The sequence below is a fragment of the Pelecanus crispus genome, chromosome 6 (assembly GCF_030463565.1).
Source record: "Pelecanus crispus isolate bPelCri1 chromosome 6, bPelCri1.pri, whole genome shotgun sequence".
Taxonomy (NCBI): Eukaryota; Metazoa; Chordata; class Aves; order Pelecaniformes; family Pelecanidae; genus Pelecanus; species Pelecanus crispus.
Window position 1 is genome coordinate 48561324 of NC_134648.1, and position 17754 is coordinate 48579077.

At 48.3% G+C, this 17754-nt stretch overlaps 1 protein-coding gene across 1 annotated transcript; it reads left to right on the forward strand.

Moving 5' to 3' along the window:
- The first annotated feature begins 6757 nt into the window (after positions 1-6757).
- On the forward strand, positions 6758-17402 carry VASH1 (vasohibin 1). The gene is made up of 7 exons (XM_075712368.1): positions 6758-7033; positions 12178-12266; positions 13345-13401; positions 14476-14550; positions 15590-15971; positions 16377-16489; positions 17082-17402. Exons 1-7 carry the CDS (start codon positions 6758-6760, stop codon positions 17152-17154), a joined length of 1065 nt encoding a protein of 354 aa, XP_075568483.1. The 3' UTR covers positions 17155-17402.
- The last annotated feature ends 352 nt before the right edge of the window (positions 17403-17754 follow it).

Consider the following 17754-nt stretch of genomic DNA (forward strand, 5'->3'; position numbering starts at 1 on the left):
AAGCCTGTTTCCTCTCCAACTCTAGAAAAAATATAGATAGACAGAAAGGAAATTATGAATTTTATGATAAAAGAACCTTCTAGCTTTATCCACTAGCTCACTGGAGAAGACAATGAACTTTAAAATCAGGTACACTTATTTTCAATTTATGTTCCACATTTTTTTTGCCAGTGTAACTTCAGGATTACACTGAGCTATGTCTGCTTAGCACTCATATAAAAGAAAGCTCTGCTAACTCTTTTGTGACTCCTAAAATTGGAGTTTTCCACTCTCTTCAGAAAACAAAGCCCCTTTTTCTTCCCAGCTAAGTAGAATACTTTATACCTGTTAGCCGTTCAACTTCCTTTCACTGCAGTTTGATGTGAAACCATACCAGTCTATGGTTTTTCTCTGAAGGAGATAGCTGAACTTCAGAAAGCATTTCTACTTACAGTTCTTTCACTTGTCACCCAAGTATCATGGTGCTTTTTCTGTTCCCTATTTGGATTAATAAATCTTCAGATGCCAGTTCTACACACAACCCAAAACTCTAGCTTTTGGTCTCACACCCTGCCTCTAAGCTGGGGTGGCATAGAGCACGCAAGATGATGGGCTGTTCCCTTCCTTTCTCAACCCTGAAACTCCACACCCAAGGTCCCTCCAAGTCCCTTTCATCAAGCAGAGTTATTATTAAGAACAAATTAGAAACTCCAAATAAAACAGTCCAATCGTAAAGTTTCGATCACCATCTATAGCCCTCTCCTTATTCCAGCAAGTCCTAACCTTTCAGCCTTCTTGACTCCCAGTGTGTGAATCTCCACACGGTAGATGATGCATGGCTCATGTATCAACCGTGTGACAGACAGGACAGAGAATGCCATGCCACGATGTGCTGGGTTATGTGACAGCTCAACAGGCCAATGATAAAGGAAGATAAATGCAGAAGTTTCACAAATATTTGCTGACATTTGATAACTTGATTGGATCTAAGTCTCCTCTCTCATAGATCTGACCTACACAGGAAAAGTAATCAGTATGACTGCACCTGAATAGGAAAGTGTGTGGAGTCGCTATATCTCTGATGAAATCATTCTTAGCTGCCCGCAGGATAGGGCTATTCTGGCACTTCTATGCCAATCAATCTCCCAGACAGACTAAAGGTTACATCAGCTTTGCAATCAAATACAGAAGCTTTGCTGTTATCTTCAGAGATAGCCCTGACAAGAACCTAGGCAAGAGCAGAATTAGGGGCAAAGGTAGAATTCCTGCTCTGGGCAAAGATCTACTGCAGCATATGCATACTGCTCAGCAGTATACTGATCTCAGCAGGGTTTTCTGTGCAGCAGAGAATTTCATCACACATAAAGCCATATGTATGAGCAGGCTAAAGTCAGTACAGTTGTGAGCTGGAGAAAACTAAACACAGACAAAGGAAACACCACACAAACAAAAAACACCACATAAACAAAAAACACCACGTTGATACATGAGTTGCAACCCTCTATCTTTAACTGAAAGCAGCTTTAAAAAAAACAAAAAACAAACAAAAAACCCCAACAAATCAAACACTTAAAAAGGTAGTACACATAGTGTGTAAAAAAGATATTACAAAGAAAAATTCCGTTAAGCCACTCTGCTCTGATGTTCCACCCTGCTATACACTATTTCTTTCATCTAAGTGCAGTAACTGGAACCCAAGAGGCTGTTTGTACAAGCAAGGGTCATTTGTGGAAGCGAGTTGAGTGTATTTCACCATCAAGAGAGCCCTTCAAATTGGCAAAAACTCTCCCTACCTTCAGTGGTCAATACATTATGCCACTGACTTTCAGGCACAGAAGAAAGGGCTGTAAGGGATTTTAACAAGTCATACAGGTTCTTCCCCCTCCTCCCAGAAGCAGGATCAACTCTAACTAAATCATAGAATCATTTAGGTTGGAAAAGACCGTTAAGATTATCAAATCCAATTGTAATAATTCCTGACTGATGGCTGATGAACAATGCTTGAAACTTCTCAATGATATGGACTCCGTATTTTGCTGAGGCCATTTCTTCCAGACTTTCACTATCCTTATGGAAAGTTTTTTCTGATGTATAACCTGAATCCTTCTCATTACATTTTAAACATGTATTACCTCTTGTCCTATATACCCTAGAAGTGTAAGACACTCCTTTTTTTCAGGGACCTTTTATATATCTAAAGCCTGTACCCTTGCAGGCTTCTCCTCCCCTAGACTTAACAAATTCAGCTCCCCACTTATTCCACACAAAGAACAAGGTTCATGTAAATATGTTCATAGAACATAAGTACTGTGAATCCAAATTAACACCATATCTCACGTAATGATTTTGCATAGAGAATTTGCTACTAAAAAGCTATACAGGTTTCCTCCCCATCCCTTTACCGGGCACAGCAGCTGTGCTAACTTGTCAGGTCAAGGTCACCCTGGACCCCACCATGACATCCCTCCCAGCCCATTCCTCTCTGCAACGGGACTCAGCTAGATGCTGCAGGGCCCAAGCACAGTCAGGCAGCCACACACTTCGCTTCCTGCCCTTCAGCTCCTCACCTCCTGTTGTAACTGCTACCAGTAGAGTCAAGTCTGGATGCAAATATGTGAATCTGCAGGAAGTTTCCTACATATTTCCTACAGGTGCAAAGGAATCTGTGATACATAGGAACACAGCTCTCAGGAGAAGGGCCCTCACGAAGTATGTTGCAAGCTATTCAGTGTGATACAGGGGCACCATGTGACTCAATTGCAAAGTTAGGAAAATCAGTTTAGACAAACTACAGGTGCCTTTGAAAGAAGCATTCCAAACACACAGGGAATTAAATAGAATTAATATGTAACAAACACTGAAGGAAATTTAGTGGGTTTTGATGATAACTTTGGAGCTAAATAAACTCTGGGAAATAGATTCGGAAAGACGCTGGTTTGTCACATGAGGCTTTTCACTGAGCTCTTTCAATAACACAGAAAAGGAACCCACTCCGGAACAGTTACAATAAAGGAAGTCAGCAGCACAGAGAAGCTTAGATCACAAAGAGTTAGGCAAAGATGGATAAAGACAGTACAACCCCTGCTCATGCTCTAAGCAACATTTAGTGTTATATAAAATCATAGAATCACATAGGTTGGAAAAGACCTTTAAGATCATTGAGTTCTTAAATGAAGGGTTGCAGCTCACATTAAGAAAATCTATGTTAACTAAACTATGGAAATAGTGGCCTAGAATTGCCGTTGAGAACTAGAAATCTCTGGTAAGTGTTTTAATTGCTCCTATGCAAGTTCACAAAGACAGTGCTTTAAGAACAGTCTGGTGTTTTTAAAGATTTTTTTTTTTAAACAAAATGACAGCATAATAACAAATGATTGGCAGAAATTAAAAAAAATAAATATTAATCAAAATGCAAAAGACATTACAAAACAGAAAGTCAACACTATCGCTCACTATCCATGTTTACAGAAACAAATTTGGATCCCCTCCAATAGAGACAAAACTCTCAATTCATCCAGAAGAGCAGAGGAGAGAATTTATTTTTCAAGTGCTCTCTACATCACTTGAATACCTTTATAAAATATTTTCTATCTTATGAAATAACTTCTTTATTCAAAGAAGTTCTGACTTGATTTCAATCTTTTATGAATGTCATTTATTCTTTCGCTAACAGCAAATCTTAACTCTGTCTTAACAAAGCTTCACCTGCTTAAACCATTCTCAGGTATAATTCACAAAGAGTGTCTGCACGGTCTTCCTCTACAGAGCATAGGTAAATGAAAGATTTATATTGTTATTAAACAAAAATCAAATGGTCTTCTGGTCCCTCATCATCCTAGCCACAATAATCTGCTGCCAGAAATTAGAGGCGGTGTTTAATGCCCATTACACAGCCCGCACCACAGGTAACACCACTCACGGACAAGGAAACGCTAGCTGTGCAGAAGAAGCAGCAAAGTCTCTGTCCTCTGCTGTCACCCCACTTACATTCACTCCCCACTGCAGGGACTGGCTCACTCAGCACAGCTGTGCTCTATTCTTTCCCAGCTAAACAAAGCATAGTGCCATGTTACTACCTTAAAATACTGATCTCCTGCTGCTGCCAAAAAGTGATGGCCAGAAGGGAAGGACACTGGCTAATAATTAACTAATATTAACTGAAGCAAAAATCCCCTGACAAGCCTTATTTTAAGGCCTGATGATGATTATCAGCTACATTTCCTCCAGCTGAGATTTGAGAATATATTTTGAGGCATTAAAGATACAAGGATTGTATTTCACTTCTACTATAACACGTTATTTTCACTTTTAGGAAAGAATAATTCTTAACATGCCAAAAATACCAACTAAACTTTACAAAATCTCTGGCTGCAAGTTATTAGCATTTCCCTCTTACAGATAGAAAAGCTGAGGTACAGAAGGCAATGTGAATTGCCAGCCCTGAATTAGTGCTGGAGCTCAAAATCAAAACCAGCATCCTTGCTTCTATGGACAGCTGTGCTTAGCTTCAGCCAGGGGAGGCAATACAGCTCCAAAAGAAGCATTTAAGGCCTTTGCACCCTGTCCTTTCCCATGCTGTTACTAAAAATATACCTGCCACTACCAAAATACAGATGATGTCCCCCAATATGCTTGTGCACTGCCATCGTATGACTGGTGCGCTTCCAGTCCTGTGTCTGTAGAGGAACTGGGGACCACTGGGGAAGAAGGGACGAAGGACATGGGAGAGTATGAACTATTCTTACAAAATGTGTCCACTCAGCAGCTGTAAAGTGATTCCCGTCACAGGCTTTGCTGCCTTTTCAGGTACAAGTCGACTTCTACCGATCTCCACTTGCTCACAGGTAAAAGGCAAAGACAACAATAAAACCACTAAAAACCTTACTGAAGTGACAAATCAGCACTGCTCAAGGTCCCCATTCAAAAGAAAATCCTTATTCAGTGAAGAAGTATGTGTTTAAGTATTACCACAGTCAACATAGGTTGCATGAAGCAATGCTGGTGACTTTTTTGGAAGGCAGAAGCAAGGATATGCATTTAGCTTAATTTTTCTGAAAGGAAATCAACCTTTCAGCAATTTGACTATGTTCAAGTATTTTGCCCTCAGAAATCATCTCATGCGAACATGTGCCTGCAGAGCATTACAGGACAAGTGGCATTTCTCTCTGAAATCCTCTGCCAGACTCCGTAAAGGGTACACCCAGTTCTCAGGACGCATCAAATCCCATGGCAACCAGACCCAGGATGTATTTCCCTCATTCCCCACACCGATGCTGAACAACAGCCCTTTGTTTGGAGTGCTAAATGCAAGCATTTCAAGATGCCCTTCAGAAGGTTCCTTAACAGCTGACCTGTCATTTTGTTCACATTTCTTTTACTCGGTGCTTAAGTTACAGAACACTTTTGTATTATACTAGAGGTTTCAAAGTGGATTAATATTATAGGGTGGCAAAAAACACAGTCAGCAGCCCTGTCCATGGCAAGACACATCCTGGCTCTTATGGATGAGGACACAACTGTTGTGCCAGGAGCACACCGGACAACAGGCTTCCACATCTCCTGTATTGTGGGGAGAGCCGCCCATCGCAGCTGCACGCTTCACAGTCCTGCAGGAGGGCTGAAATAGAGAACCAGACCATGAAGCTAGAGCAAAGCACTCGGCCTTTCACTTGTGGTGCACCTCCAGGCCTCATATAAAGGTGCATTTTACCTCTTTCCAGGCAAAAGAACCCTGAAACTGGGCCCCTCCCACGGGAGACACACTACATGTGGCACACCCTGAGATTAGCGATGCAGCTCCCACCTGGGGAAAGTCCATCCAGCCTTCACCATCACTTTCTGCCACTTGGTAAGACAAAGCAGGAGCAGCCCAGTTACCTTCTTTGCCACTCACTGCTTTCTACGGGGTAATTTTATCCCAGCTCTTCTGTTCCTCAAAGCTACCTCCACATGGAAACCCGCCCCCGCCTCCAGCAGGGCGGCCTCCCCGGGCCCCTCCGGCCTCCCCGGGCCCGACCCGGCCCGGCCCGGCCCCGCTCCTCCCTCACAGCCCAGCGGGCCGGCGGACACCGCGCGCAGCCGCGCACTAACGGCCCCGCGCCCAGCCCGAGCTGCCCCTCACGGCGGCCGTTAAACGGTCGCCTCGTGGCCCCGCCCCCCGCAGCCCCGCCCCCAGCGGCTGCCTCCCGCCCTCCCGCCCCGCCGCCGTTATCGCCCGGCCGCAGCCGCCTCCCGGCCCTATCGCCCGCGGGCAGCGGGACCCCGCCGGCGGGCGCCCGCCGCCACCCGGGGCCCTGCGAGACCCCGCGCCGCCGGGCCCGGGGCGGAGCAGAGCAGAGCGGAGGGGAGCGGCGCCCGGCCCGGCCCAGCGCGGCGCCGCCCCGCCCCGCCCCGCCCGGCGCGGGGGCTTTGTTACCCCGCATGCAGCACCCGGTGGGGGGGCGGCTGTCCCCGCCCGCCCCCCCGCCCCGCGGAGCGCTCGGGAGGCGGCGCGGCGGGGGCGCCCCGGCGGCAGGCCCGCCCCGCGCGGTGCCCGCCGTCACTGCCGCGGGCGGTCGGGCCGCCGGCGCCTCCCCCGCCGCGGCGGCCTGATGCGGCAGCCGGCGCCGCCCCGCCCGGCTTTTTCTCCCCTTTTCCCCGCGCCCCCTCCGCCTTGATAGCTCCGGGGGCGAGGCGGGGGCGGTGACGCCCCGTGCCCGGTGCGCCGGCCATGCGGGGCGCGGCCCCCGGCGGCCCGGCGGCGGGCGGCGGGCGCTGAGCGCGGGCGGCGGCGGCGGCGATGCCGATGCCGGGGGGCGGCGGGGCCGCGGCCGCCGCCAGGCGCCCCGCGTCCGGCGAAGCGGCGGCGGCGGCGGCGGCGCCGCGGGACGAGGAGCAGCAGGAGGAGGAGGGCGAGGAGGATCTCCGCGACGGCGGCGTCCCCTTCTTCGTCAACCGCGGCGGGCTGCCCGTGGATGAGCCCACCTGGGAGCGGATGTGGCGGCATGTGGGCAGGATCCACCCCGAGGGGGAGCGGGTGGCGCAGAGGATCCGGGGCGCCGCCGACCTGCCCAAGGTGAGACCCCCCCCGCCCGGGGCTGCTGCGGCGCGGGGTCCCGGCGGGAGCGCCCGGGCCGGGCCGTCCCCTGCGGGGCGCACGAAGGGAAAAGGGGAAACGGTGGCATCCCGCTGGGAAGGGTCTCTCGCCCGCCCCCCTTGGGGACCGGGCTCCCCAGCTGGGGAGCGATCCCTCGGGAAAAGGGCCCCGGGGGTGCTCCTGCAGGAAGCAAAGCCACGCTCTAGCTCGGAGAGCGGGAGGGTGCCCGCGGGGCTCTGCCCTGCCCGGTGCGCCAGCAGCACCCTCCTCTTCTGAGGCCTTGCTGGAAAACAGGCTTCAGATGGCTAATGTGCGAGCCCCCTGGGAGGGAGATGCATTGCCCTAAAGAGGAAGACTGGATAAATGGTTAAAAGATGAGGAGAGTTACAAGAGTCCGAATACTTGAGGTGGGAGGGTAAGTGAGGCAGGCAGAGGCGAGTCTTTGAACCAGAAGAAATTAGATTTGGGTACACTCTCCCACACCAAAAAGCATTCTTGCACAGAACAGTGTCTGTCAGAAAAGGGACTCTTGATGCCTGAGAGTTTTAAGAGAAGTTAGCAAACGCTTGCAGAGCTTGTTGCTGGTCTAGGGTCAGACGTTGTGATTTCCAGGCGCGTTCCTGGCCTTGATGCAGAGAAGTCTACAAAAAGAGGAACCAGTGATCATTTCACTTAACCTTGTGCCACACTGAAACATTTGCATGTGAATTCTTGTGATTGTTGCTATCTGTGTTGCACCCCAGCTGGAGAAAAATCTCCCCCTTTCATTGCCATCCTGTGAACAAAAGACACTGCAAACATTTGGTGTGGCACTCCATTGGCGGGTTATGAGGGTATTCCCATCACGCTAACAGGAAATTCAAATACAAAAAGATGAAGTTTTTTCTGCTCAGGCTTTTTTAGCAAGGACTTACTTCCTTGGGAATGTATTACCTTGAAGTATGCAAGAACTTGCTATTATATAGCGCACAGGCAATCCGTACTGCTTTCGACGAGGAACTCTGGAGAAGCATGTGATGTAACATCCTTTGTGCAGTGAAGAGTTATAGGCATCTGTAGCAGGAACCAGAACAAATCTTGAATCCTGATTACAGTCCCTGTTCTAACTCTGCTAGACTTTTCCTTCCTTTTCAGAGTTCCTTCCTCTCCTCTGACTTTGTCCTGAGCCTGGGTGAAGGCAGAAAACATGTTTCAGATCAATCAGAAAATGCACTACTTAATTTCCTGACCAAAAGGGCTGATTTGGCCAGGAGAGGTGAGGGAAATGGAAGAAAGAAGTTCACAAACAAGAGCCCAGTGCATGAGGGGAGGGAAGTACAGCGTTCAGTCTCTGGTTTTGGTCTTAATGTGAAGTACTTCCACTGTTCTCACTTTATTGTCTTGGTGCCAAAGGATTACAGTTAGGGGACACAAGTGGTGTGAGCTCTTGCAATGACAGGTGAAATTGGGCTATCCTTTTTTTTTTTTTTTTTGGCGTCTGCTAGCACCACTGGGAACCAGATCTATAAATTCCATGCAGCGCTCTGCAATCTGAGATCCCATTCCCAAGTTCACCAGGCATACAGCTGAGAGGATGCTGGGATGCAGGAAGCAGCAAGGATGGATGGGCTCTGTTTCCCTAGCTCCTTTTCCCCTCTAGGGATGTGTTTTTATCTTTGAGGCCTGCTTATATCACCACCCGTCTCGGTGCCATCAAGTTTCTTTGAATGGCTGATGCAACAGATGAGAATTAGGGCAATGAGTGTACTCTGCAGAGCTAGCTCCTTTGAAAAGCCAGGTACTCTCCTTGTGCTGGAGGGTGAATAGGCCTTTTTAGGTGTTGGAAATTGGACAGTGGTTTGCCTACTCTTTTTGGCCTTGAACGGTAGCCAGTATTGAGTGCTGGGGGAAATAACTCTCAAAAGAGTTGTCCATAAACTAAACTTAATACTGTAAAATGATGACTGCAAGAGGCTGTGATCAGACTTCATAAATATGTTCACAGATCAGCTGCAGGGGCCATGTCTTTCACTGGGGTGTGAGAGCTCAGAGATCTCCCCTGGTCCCCATTTCCTTCCAGTAGATTTGTGGTGAGTGGGCATTGAGTGAGCCATGCCACGGTGGCAGGACATAGTTGATTGGCCACGCATGCTAGGCTTGAGCGTGCCACCCTCCTGTAGGTTGTTTCCTTTTTAGCAATAGGGTGGAGTATTGCTGTCCTTGGAGCTGCTGGGACCATCAAATGGGTGCACACTGGAAATACAAAGTGATGTGTGCTTGCCTCATTGAGAAATGACGGATTTTAAATGAGGCAGTTATGAGGGCAAAGACAGGAAGAGTTGCACCTAATGGGTTCATACAGAGAGAGAGGGAAAAATCCAGTTTCTTTAGTCAGGCTAACAACTGGGATTGGTACTGCTCCCATGTTGCTTGCAAAAGGAAGATTAGGGAGGGGCTTGGATACATATAAGCACCATAAAAGAAACTGTTGCTAAACCAGGTTGGCCAAACAAGCACGTCTGTGATATGGATACGGGTGGAGCTTTGCCTGTGCCTGGCTACCATCTGCCTTGTCTCCCGTACAGCATGGCCCACTTACTACATTAAAATCTCTGTTGTTCTCAGGACCCCCTTTCTAAAAGCAGAGTCCCAATCCCATGCATATAGCCAGCCTGCCGGGGTGCATGAATCTAGGAGTGGGGTGATGCAGCCCCTCCACACAAGTGATGAGGGACCAAGGACGTGCTCAGTCAGTCTGCTAAGCCTGGCAGATGTATGTGCTCTGGGAAATCTGGGCTCTCTTCCTAGCTCTTCCTCCAGCTTTCAGAATAACAAAAGGGAAAGCAAATAGATCTGATTTCCTATCTTTTCTGTTACAAATAAATTCCTCTCTGCTTTCTGGAGGATTGTGAAGACTGCCTAATATTTATAGCCCTTCTGAGCTGTCCAGTGGATGATGCTGGGTAAGAACAAAGCATTAGGTCTCCCATCCTGACAGTGTGGGATTGAGGGATGGAGACCTTATTCCTCTCCTCCTGCTTCTATTGCCCCATTAAAATGCTATAGACCTGATGCAAAAGAAACTGTAGCCCAGTCTGGGCTGCAGGCCCAGATCTCAGAGAGAGAGCACACTGTACTTTCATCAGTTTAATTACTTGAGGTGCAGGAGGCTCTTCTGCATTAACTAGTCCCCTGCTGAACTGGTTGCCATTATGCTGTCTCAGTGTTGCACAGTCCTTTGAGGAAAAGGGGATCTGGGGGTCTGTACTAGTAAAGGGAGGAGTAACTACCTGGAATCATTGGTCTGTGCTGTCAACATGCACTTAATACCCCTGTCTCCACTCAAAAAGCATGGAAGTCCCCATACCGAAGAAATGAAACAAAGTTAAATAGTCAGCCTGTCCTGGTTGTTAACCTCTTTCATTGTTTCTGCCGGGAAATTATTTCCTATGACTCAGTGAGTCAGCTCACAGCATCCAAACTGAGTCAGCTCATGTGGTTCCAGAGACGGCTCCATCCCTGTGCTGCTCTCTGGAGCCTTCCCTGCTCCTGCTGCGGCTGAACAAACCCAGATTCACATCTGCTCCTGCCATTCCTGTGCCGCCTCCTGCAAGTGAGCCAGCCGGTGCCTCTGCTTGCTCCAAGCAGGGTATGCAAATGAGGCACTGGAGATGGCAGTTGGCACCTCTAAGAGGTGCTAGGAAAATGGGTACCAGTGGCCAAATGGTGCTACTTAGTTTTCCAAAAAAAAAAAAGAAAAGAAAGATCAAAACACAGGAGAGAAAATGGATAGAGACTGAGTTTAGCTCAGTGTTTACTTGCTGATGGTGTTTGGAGCTAGAGTGAAAAACACTCACAGATTACAGTTTCCAGAGGCAGCGACAGCCCACCTCTCAAGGTTAAGCAGTCTCTGGCCCCTGCTGTGCGGGCACAAGCAGAGTGTGACCATGTGGCAAACCGGGACAGGGAACTGATCTGACTGAAAACTACCCATGCTTGCTGGCTCAGCTTTCAGCTGGTTCGGGTGCCTGACCTGGTTCACCAGTCACTTGTGCCAACCCAGGGCAGCAGAAGGAGGTACAGAAATGAGTGGCCACAGAAATACATGTGGAGGGTGATGAGCAGCTAAGCAGTGCTGCTGGCTACAAAACCATGGCCTGCAGAGACAGTTGTGCTCAGTGGAGTGGAAGGCCCAAGGGAAGATCTGGTTCTGACTCACTGTTTCTTAGCGGGGGATAGCCCAGCTCTGGGGGAAGTCTGAGGAGGAACTAAAATGCTAAAAAACAAACTGCTGTGAAAAGCTGCAGTCTGGTATAAGAGGGGTGTGTGCAAGGCATGAGCTATCCTTCAGAGGGAAAAGGCTGGGCTGTTTCTCCAAGCCTGTCAGTCACACCAAATTTGTGTCTTCTCCATCATATTTGTCGTGTGGACAGGACCCTTCTCAGACACATTTTCTCAGCTGCTGACAAGGCTGCAGTTATCCCCTGTGGAGCAAATGGTGAGGAAAATCTGACTGGATCCGTAAGGCCAAGGCCTCAGAATGGGACGGCAGTCCAAACGGTGCTTTCAGCAGTCATTCTCTAACCACGTAATTCAAAACAATGGATATTGCAGGGGGGGAGTCATGATGTTGTCAAGCCTGTGTCCTAGTCAGTGCCAACTCACCTGAGATGCCAGGAGGCAGGGAGGGACCTTTACACCCTTACTTGCAGGACTGTTCCATGCTCCGGTGGCTTTGGGGAAACTCATTCCCCGTTTTTGCTTCTGTCTCCCCCCTTCCCCTATTTTTGTTTTGTGCCTTCCAGTTTGCATACTCAAATGAGGCCAAGCTCTCTCAGGTGATAGCTTTCCTGTCTTGCATCTTGCCTTGTCAGTTAATTTTATGTAATTCTTCCAATGTAACGTTGCCTAAATGCAGGACCCTTTCACACAGTTTCTCTTGCAGGTCTGTGGTGGTGCTTCATTCTGAACCCCTTCCCAGTTATCAGTGTGGGAACAGAGGAATGTTCTTGGTGTGGTCACTTCGGGCAGCAAAAAGGGGCTGGTTTCAGAAAAACATGCTCTCTGCAGCTATGTGCCACTGAGTTCAGCAAGAAGTTGGAGAGGTTTGGAAGCAGTGATTTACGTTCTGCTCCCCATTTCAGATTCCCATACCAAGTGTGCCTGCATTCCAGCCATCCACCCCCATCCCTGAGCGCCTAGAAGCTGTACAGCGCTACATCAGGGAGCTTCAGTATCCTTTACTGTTACCTTAGTCACTGGTGCGATAACCCAGGAAGAGGGAGCAAGGGGAATTTCTTTTCCTGTGAAGAACAGAAAAGCTCATTCTGTTGTAGCTGGAGGGGAACTGAAACTTGCTCCCTGAAAACAGGAAGCTGGACTTGGGATGATAGTCTGTTTTGCTGCTGTTTCTTTTCTGCCCAAGTTACCTTTGAATCCTGTTCACTCCTGCAACAAATGCACATATTGTCAAGGGCCTTTCCCCACTACCCACCCTTCTAGGTCAGTGGCTTTACAGTGCCATTTCATTATAAACAAGCATATCTGACAGACGGACTCGGACTACAGACTGTGTCACCTCACTGTTCAGGCATGGGTGGGCTGTGCTGGTGAGAAAATGGCCTCTCAGGTCATCCTACTTGAACACTCTTCTCTGTAGCTGTCTAAAGGACAGTCAGCCACCCTGCTTTTGTGCAGCTGTGGTATCCTGCCCCTTTATGTGCAGAGCTGCCTGTGTGACTGTGTCCTGGGAATGAGGTTTCTCCATCCCTGTTGTGCTGGACAGCAGGTATGTGCCATGCAAGCATAGTCTAATCTCACTGATGAAACACAGAACTAGTTCTGGCTTCAGCCCTAAAACAAGGTAAGAAGGCAGACCTTTTGGCATCTCTTACCCATCTAAGGTGGTTGTGCTCTGGATTGGGTCCCAGTCAGTCTCAGAATAAGGCACCATGATTGTTTCAGTGCTCTGTGTGTTCTGTGCAGACCAGAGCAGGCAGAGATCTGTCAAACTTTGTTCTGCCCTGGTAACTGGAAAGCTGCGCAGTGCATGTGCTGTCAGCATGGACCTTTGGGAAATGGAGTGTGTGGGGCGGAGAAAGAATTGACAAGAAGGAAATACAGTGGAAGTAAGGAGGGACTATAAATGGGAGAAACGCAGGAGATAGGGGTGGGGACTCTCTTGCATTGCTGTTATATTTGTGGGATCATGACTTTGCTGTGAGAACAGTAAGTAACATGAAAGTTCTTCAGACAGATTTTCTTCAAACTCTACTTTCCAAACTGCCAAGCCCTTAACTTCTTGCCTCCAGGTACAATCACACTGGGACACAATTCTTTGAGATTAAGAAGAGCAGACCTCTGACTGGGTAAGTGCTGGCAGCCCCTACAGCATTTAATCCTTGCTTTAAGATGTTGGGGCCTTGCTATACCCACTGCTTTTTCTTCCACCCCCTGGCCAGGTGGCACTCAGGGCTTTCAGTACTGCTGCTCCATCCTGCTTCAGGTGACTTCATTGTCTGTTGCCTGGGGCACGGCTGGGCAGAGCTGTGTCTGGCCCCTCTCAAGGACAAGAGTAGGTTTTGTTGTCATGAATCAAAATCCAGTAAAATGACGTAAATGTATTTCAAAGATATGCAGATTCTGCCTGCTTCTAATTGGAATGTAACTATATGAACTTCTGATGGATTCTGAAATTAGGTCCTGCCCTAAACAAGTTTCGTAAAAGCCACGGATCTTTACAGGTCTAACTTCATAGCTCCTGTGAGTGCCTTTGCAGAATCTAGGCTCACTAAGCTTTTGGCATCTCATACTTTGAAGGAGAAGGGGATTCTCCTGAATGCAGATATTGGGAAGAGCTGTGCCCCATAAGTTCCTGGAGATAAGCACCTCATGTTCATTGACTCTCTTGGATAGCATATTGAGAGTCTCCCAAGACTGGCTTCTTACTATTGGTCTAGTCCATAGTCTTATGTGACCCCAAATGTCTTCTCTTGTAATCAGTGCAATGTCTTCTCCACAGTATTTGTTGAATGGAGAGTAGGGTTGATGCCAGAGAAGAGGGCTTCACTGTCCTTGAACCTTGCGTGGCAAATATTGCTGGCTGTTGGTCCTTTGAGGCTTCCGCTTGTGGTCACATTGGTGTCCATCCAGAACAAGCCAAGTGCTGTGGTATCCCTGAGAACAGAAGTTGGCCTAGTAGGCAGCTTTGCTGTAACGCACTGAAGGGAGTTCCTTGCAAGCAGCGACAGCATGTGGTAGAGACCTGGTTTGGATTTAATATCTTCCTAAAGAAGGTATTTTCTTCTGTTCCCTGTCCTCAGTGGGTCACCTTCTCTCCTGGAAACCTACCTTACATATATAGTGCAAAAGGGCTGAACTGGCTGTACTTGCATAGCACAAGCCCTCTAACTGTCCTCATCTTTCCCTTTCCCACTCTGCAGGCTGATGGACCTGGCCAAAGAAATGACCAAAGAGGCCCTGCCAATAAAATGCCTGGAAGCTGTGATCCTGGGAATGTATCCTTTCCTCTTGGAATTGTGCATGTCTGCCCATCCTTTCTCCTCTGCTCTTATGACGGTTTGACACTGCTGATAATATTGTCACCAAGCCCCACATCCCTCTGTTTTCCTTCCCCAGTTCTCCCAAAAAAACCCACCAATAAAATCCAAATCCAAGCAATTCTCTGAAATATCAGAACTAGTTCTTTGGAGTTGCTTCTCCTTCCCCAAGAAGGGTGGTACAGCTCTGGACAACTCTACAAGCGAGTAAAAGGTAAAGGAAGGATCTAAGGAATATCTAAAGAGGGGCAAAAATATTAGCTAGAGTTGGGTCAGGAATTCTTTTGTGGATAAAATTGTTCCTTTACTGCAAAGTTGCCTGCATGTGTTCTACATTAAAACAAGTTAGGGATCCTCCCTAACCTCTAATTATGGTGTATGTCACTTTACTATTATGTCTAACACTACCTGCCAGCTTAGGCAATACCTTTATTAATTCTAGACATGTGTCAACTTCAAGTACACATCTTTCCTAGCTATCTTCCAGGCTATCTATGTCACTCGGGCTATAGATTCTTGACGCACACTGGCAAAGCCACCTGCAGGGGCAGAGATGGCAAATGGATGGTTCAGAAGGGTGGTTTTATGAGTATTTTGTCCTGAAGGTTCCTCGGTTTGTGTGTGAAATAGTAGCTAGTAAAACAGATTAAAACAAACTGAGGAACAATGCTACAGCATTACAGTTTGGGAGCTATGGAATACAGTACGCTTGAGGTGTTAGCATTGCAACTTCTGCATCACAAAACTGCACCAAAATTAACTCCCCTTTGTTGACTGTCTTGTTGAAGAGGCCAAGTCTGGTTTCCCCATGACCCAGATGAAAGCAGGGCAGCTTGCAATGAGCTGGACTCTTGATCTGGAGAACAAATCCTGCTTATGTGATGCCTGAATCCGTGGTGAGTCTGCTGAGCAGGCTGGGAAGGTTTGGAGCAGGAAAGAGGTATCTTGCCAAGAAAATGGTATCACTGGTTGTTTCCTGAATAGTGGCTGCTGTCAGTTACCTCACCAACAACATGACCACGCTGGACCGTTTCCCCATCAGCTTCAAAACCCACTTCTCAGGGAACTACTTCCGACACATTGTGCTGGGGGTGAACTTTGGAGGCCGCTATGGGGCACTGGGCATCAGCCGACGCGAGGAGCTCATGTACAAAGCACCCGTCTTCCGCACACTGAGCGAACTCATCTTTGACTTCGAGGAGGCATATCGCCGCTGCTGGCACACTCTCAAAAAGGTGAAGCTGGGCCACTGTGTGTCCCATGACCCACACAGCGTGGAGCAGATTGAGTGGAAGCATTCCATCCTGGATCTAGACAAGCTAACCCGGGAAGACTTCCGTAAAGAGCTTGAGAGACACGCCCGTGATATGAGGCTGAAGGTAAGGAACAAGGATGGAGTAGTTCACTGCTGCATCCGCTGTCTTGCCTGGATGATGGTGTGCTGGGGGAATGAAGTGGCAGGAGTGGCAGTGAAGAGGCTCTCCTAGATGGTACTGGAGTAGAGGGTGAATTGGAGTCTGGGGGCTCTTTTCCTTTGTATACAGGCCGATCCCCTAATGGACGCTCATGCAGTACTGCAGCTGCGATTAGCTTGGACTGTACAACAGTCCTTGGAGCCATAGCTGTCACTGTGGCTTGTTTTTTCTGGCTTTTGCATTTTTGATGCGCTTGCCTTGCCTTTTCGTCTTTTATTCCCATATAATTAATCATTGTTAGGCTTTGTCTTTTCTGGTTACCACTTGTATTGGTTTTCTGCTCATGTTGCTCTTCAATTTTTCTGGCAGATTGGCAAAGGAACTGGGCCTCCCTCTCCCACCAAGGACAGAAAGAAAGATGTCTCCTCCCCACAAAGAGGTCAGGCCAGCCCCCATCGGCGCAACAGCCGTGGGGACCGACGGTGAGTGGGCTGCTGGGCAGGAGACCTAGCTAGAGCATCTCTTTTACTCACAGACTCCACCTTGCTGTCTGGTTTTGGATCCTTCTGATGTCTCACTGGGGTTCTTTGTAACAGGGGATACTTCTCTGACCTGCAGTAGCATTCTTCCCTAGTCTGTGCCTTTGTGAGTTTATCAGTGCTTGAGGAGTGGGGGGACAGCTGGTTTTTTTTGTTTTGGCAAGGGAGGAGGAAAGCAGCTCAAATAGACAGTGATCTTGATAGCTGATATTTAACCTTACGCAGGGGTCTGAGCTCTGGTGTTTCACAGACCTGTGCCCCAAAGAGATCCCAAAAATTACACTGCTGTCAGTGAGATAGTTTTCCTGAAACTGATCTGGGGTACCAGAGTGGACTTCCTACTTTTCCTAACCTGCATGCTCTTCTGTGGAGATTGCTGGGAGAGTTACTGGAGGTTGCAGAATAACCCTGCCCTCAGTAGTGTAGGATAAGTCTGAAGCTTTCCTGTACCTTCTCCTGTGCTGCCATCTCTATGTGCAGAATCTCCTGACTGAAAAAACAGTTTCTGAATAGTTCTTACCCTCTTTGCTCACAGGCCATCTGGTGAGAAGAAGCCTGCCGATTCCAAAGCTATGCCAGACCTCAATGGGTACCAGATCCGGGTGTGAAGAGAGCTGTGCCTTGTGTGCCTGGCTCCACAGACTTCTTGCTGGCCACGTTGGGACCTGGATCCACCTGCAGGGGTTCTGAGAAAGGGAACAGGGGAGTGGGAGCAGAACAGAGTGCTGATCTTCCCAGGTACTTCTTAGTGGGCCAGTGCCAGAGCTGGATCCCATGGGTCCCAGAGGATTCACCTGCCTGTTTCTGGGAGAGGTGTCCATCTTAATTCACTGAAACAAGTATTTTTTAAAAAAAAGATCTACACATTGGTGGGAGTTTGCTGCAGGAAGAATATGAAGTGAGTGGGGTCAGCAGACTTGCTATCAATTTTTTTGTGTTGACAGCAAGTAGATGAAGCATCTTGTCGACAGTACTTCTTCCCTGTCTGCACAGAAGTCTTCAACCCATGCAAGGCCTGCAGGGCTGAGGGAGAAGTGATGCTGGAATAGGATGGCCCCCGCACCTTGTGCAAAAACTCCTGGTTTGTCATTATGAACACTTTGTTTAGCATTGCTCTTGTGAGAGACAGGGCTGAATTTGCTCAGCCTTATTGATCACACAAGGGCCTCTCATCTGGAGAAACCACATCTTGTATGTTTAGTCCTGCC

What these genes read in the sequence shown, in the direction of transcription:
- VASH1 (XM_075712368.1), top strand. Translation starts at nt 6,758, where the DNA reads ATGCCGATGCCGGGGGGCGGCGGGGCCGCGGCCGCCGCCAGGCGCCCC. An exon ending in CGCTACATCAGGGAGCTTCA is followed by an intron (nt 12,267 to 13,344) that starts GTATCCTTTACT and finishes TCTTGCCTCCAG; the next exon opens with GTACAATCACACTGGGACAC. An exon ending in GAAGCTGTGATCCTGGGAAT is followed by an intron (nt 14,551 to 15,589) that starts GTATCCTTTCCT and finishes GGCTGCTGTCAG; the next exon opens with TTACCTCACCAACAACATGA.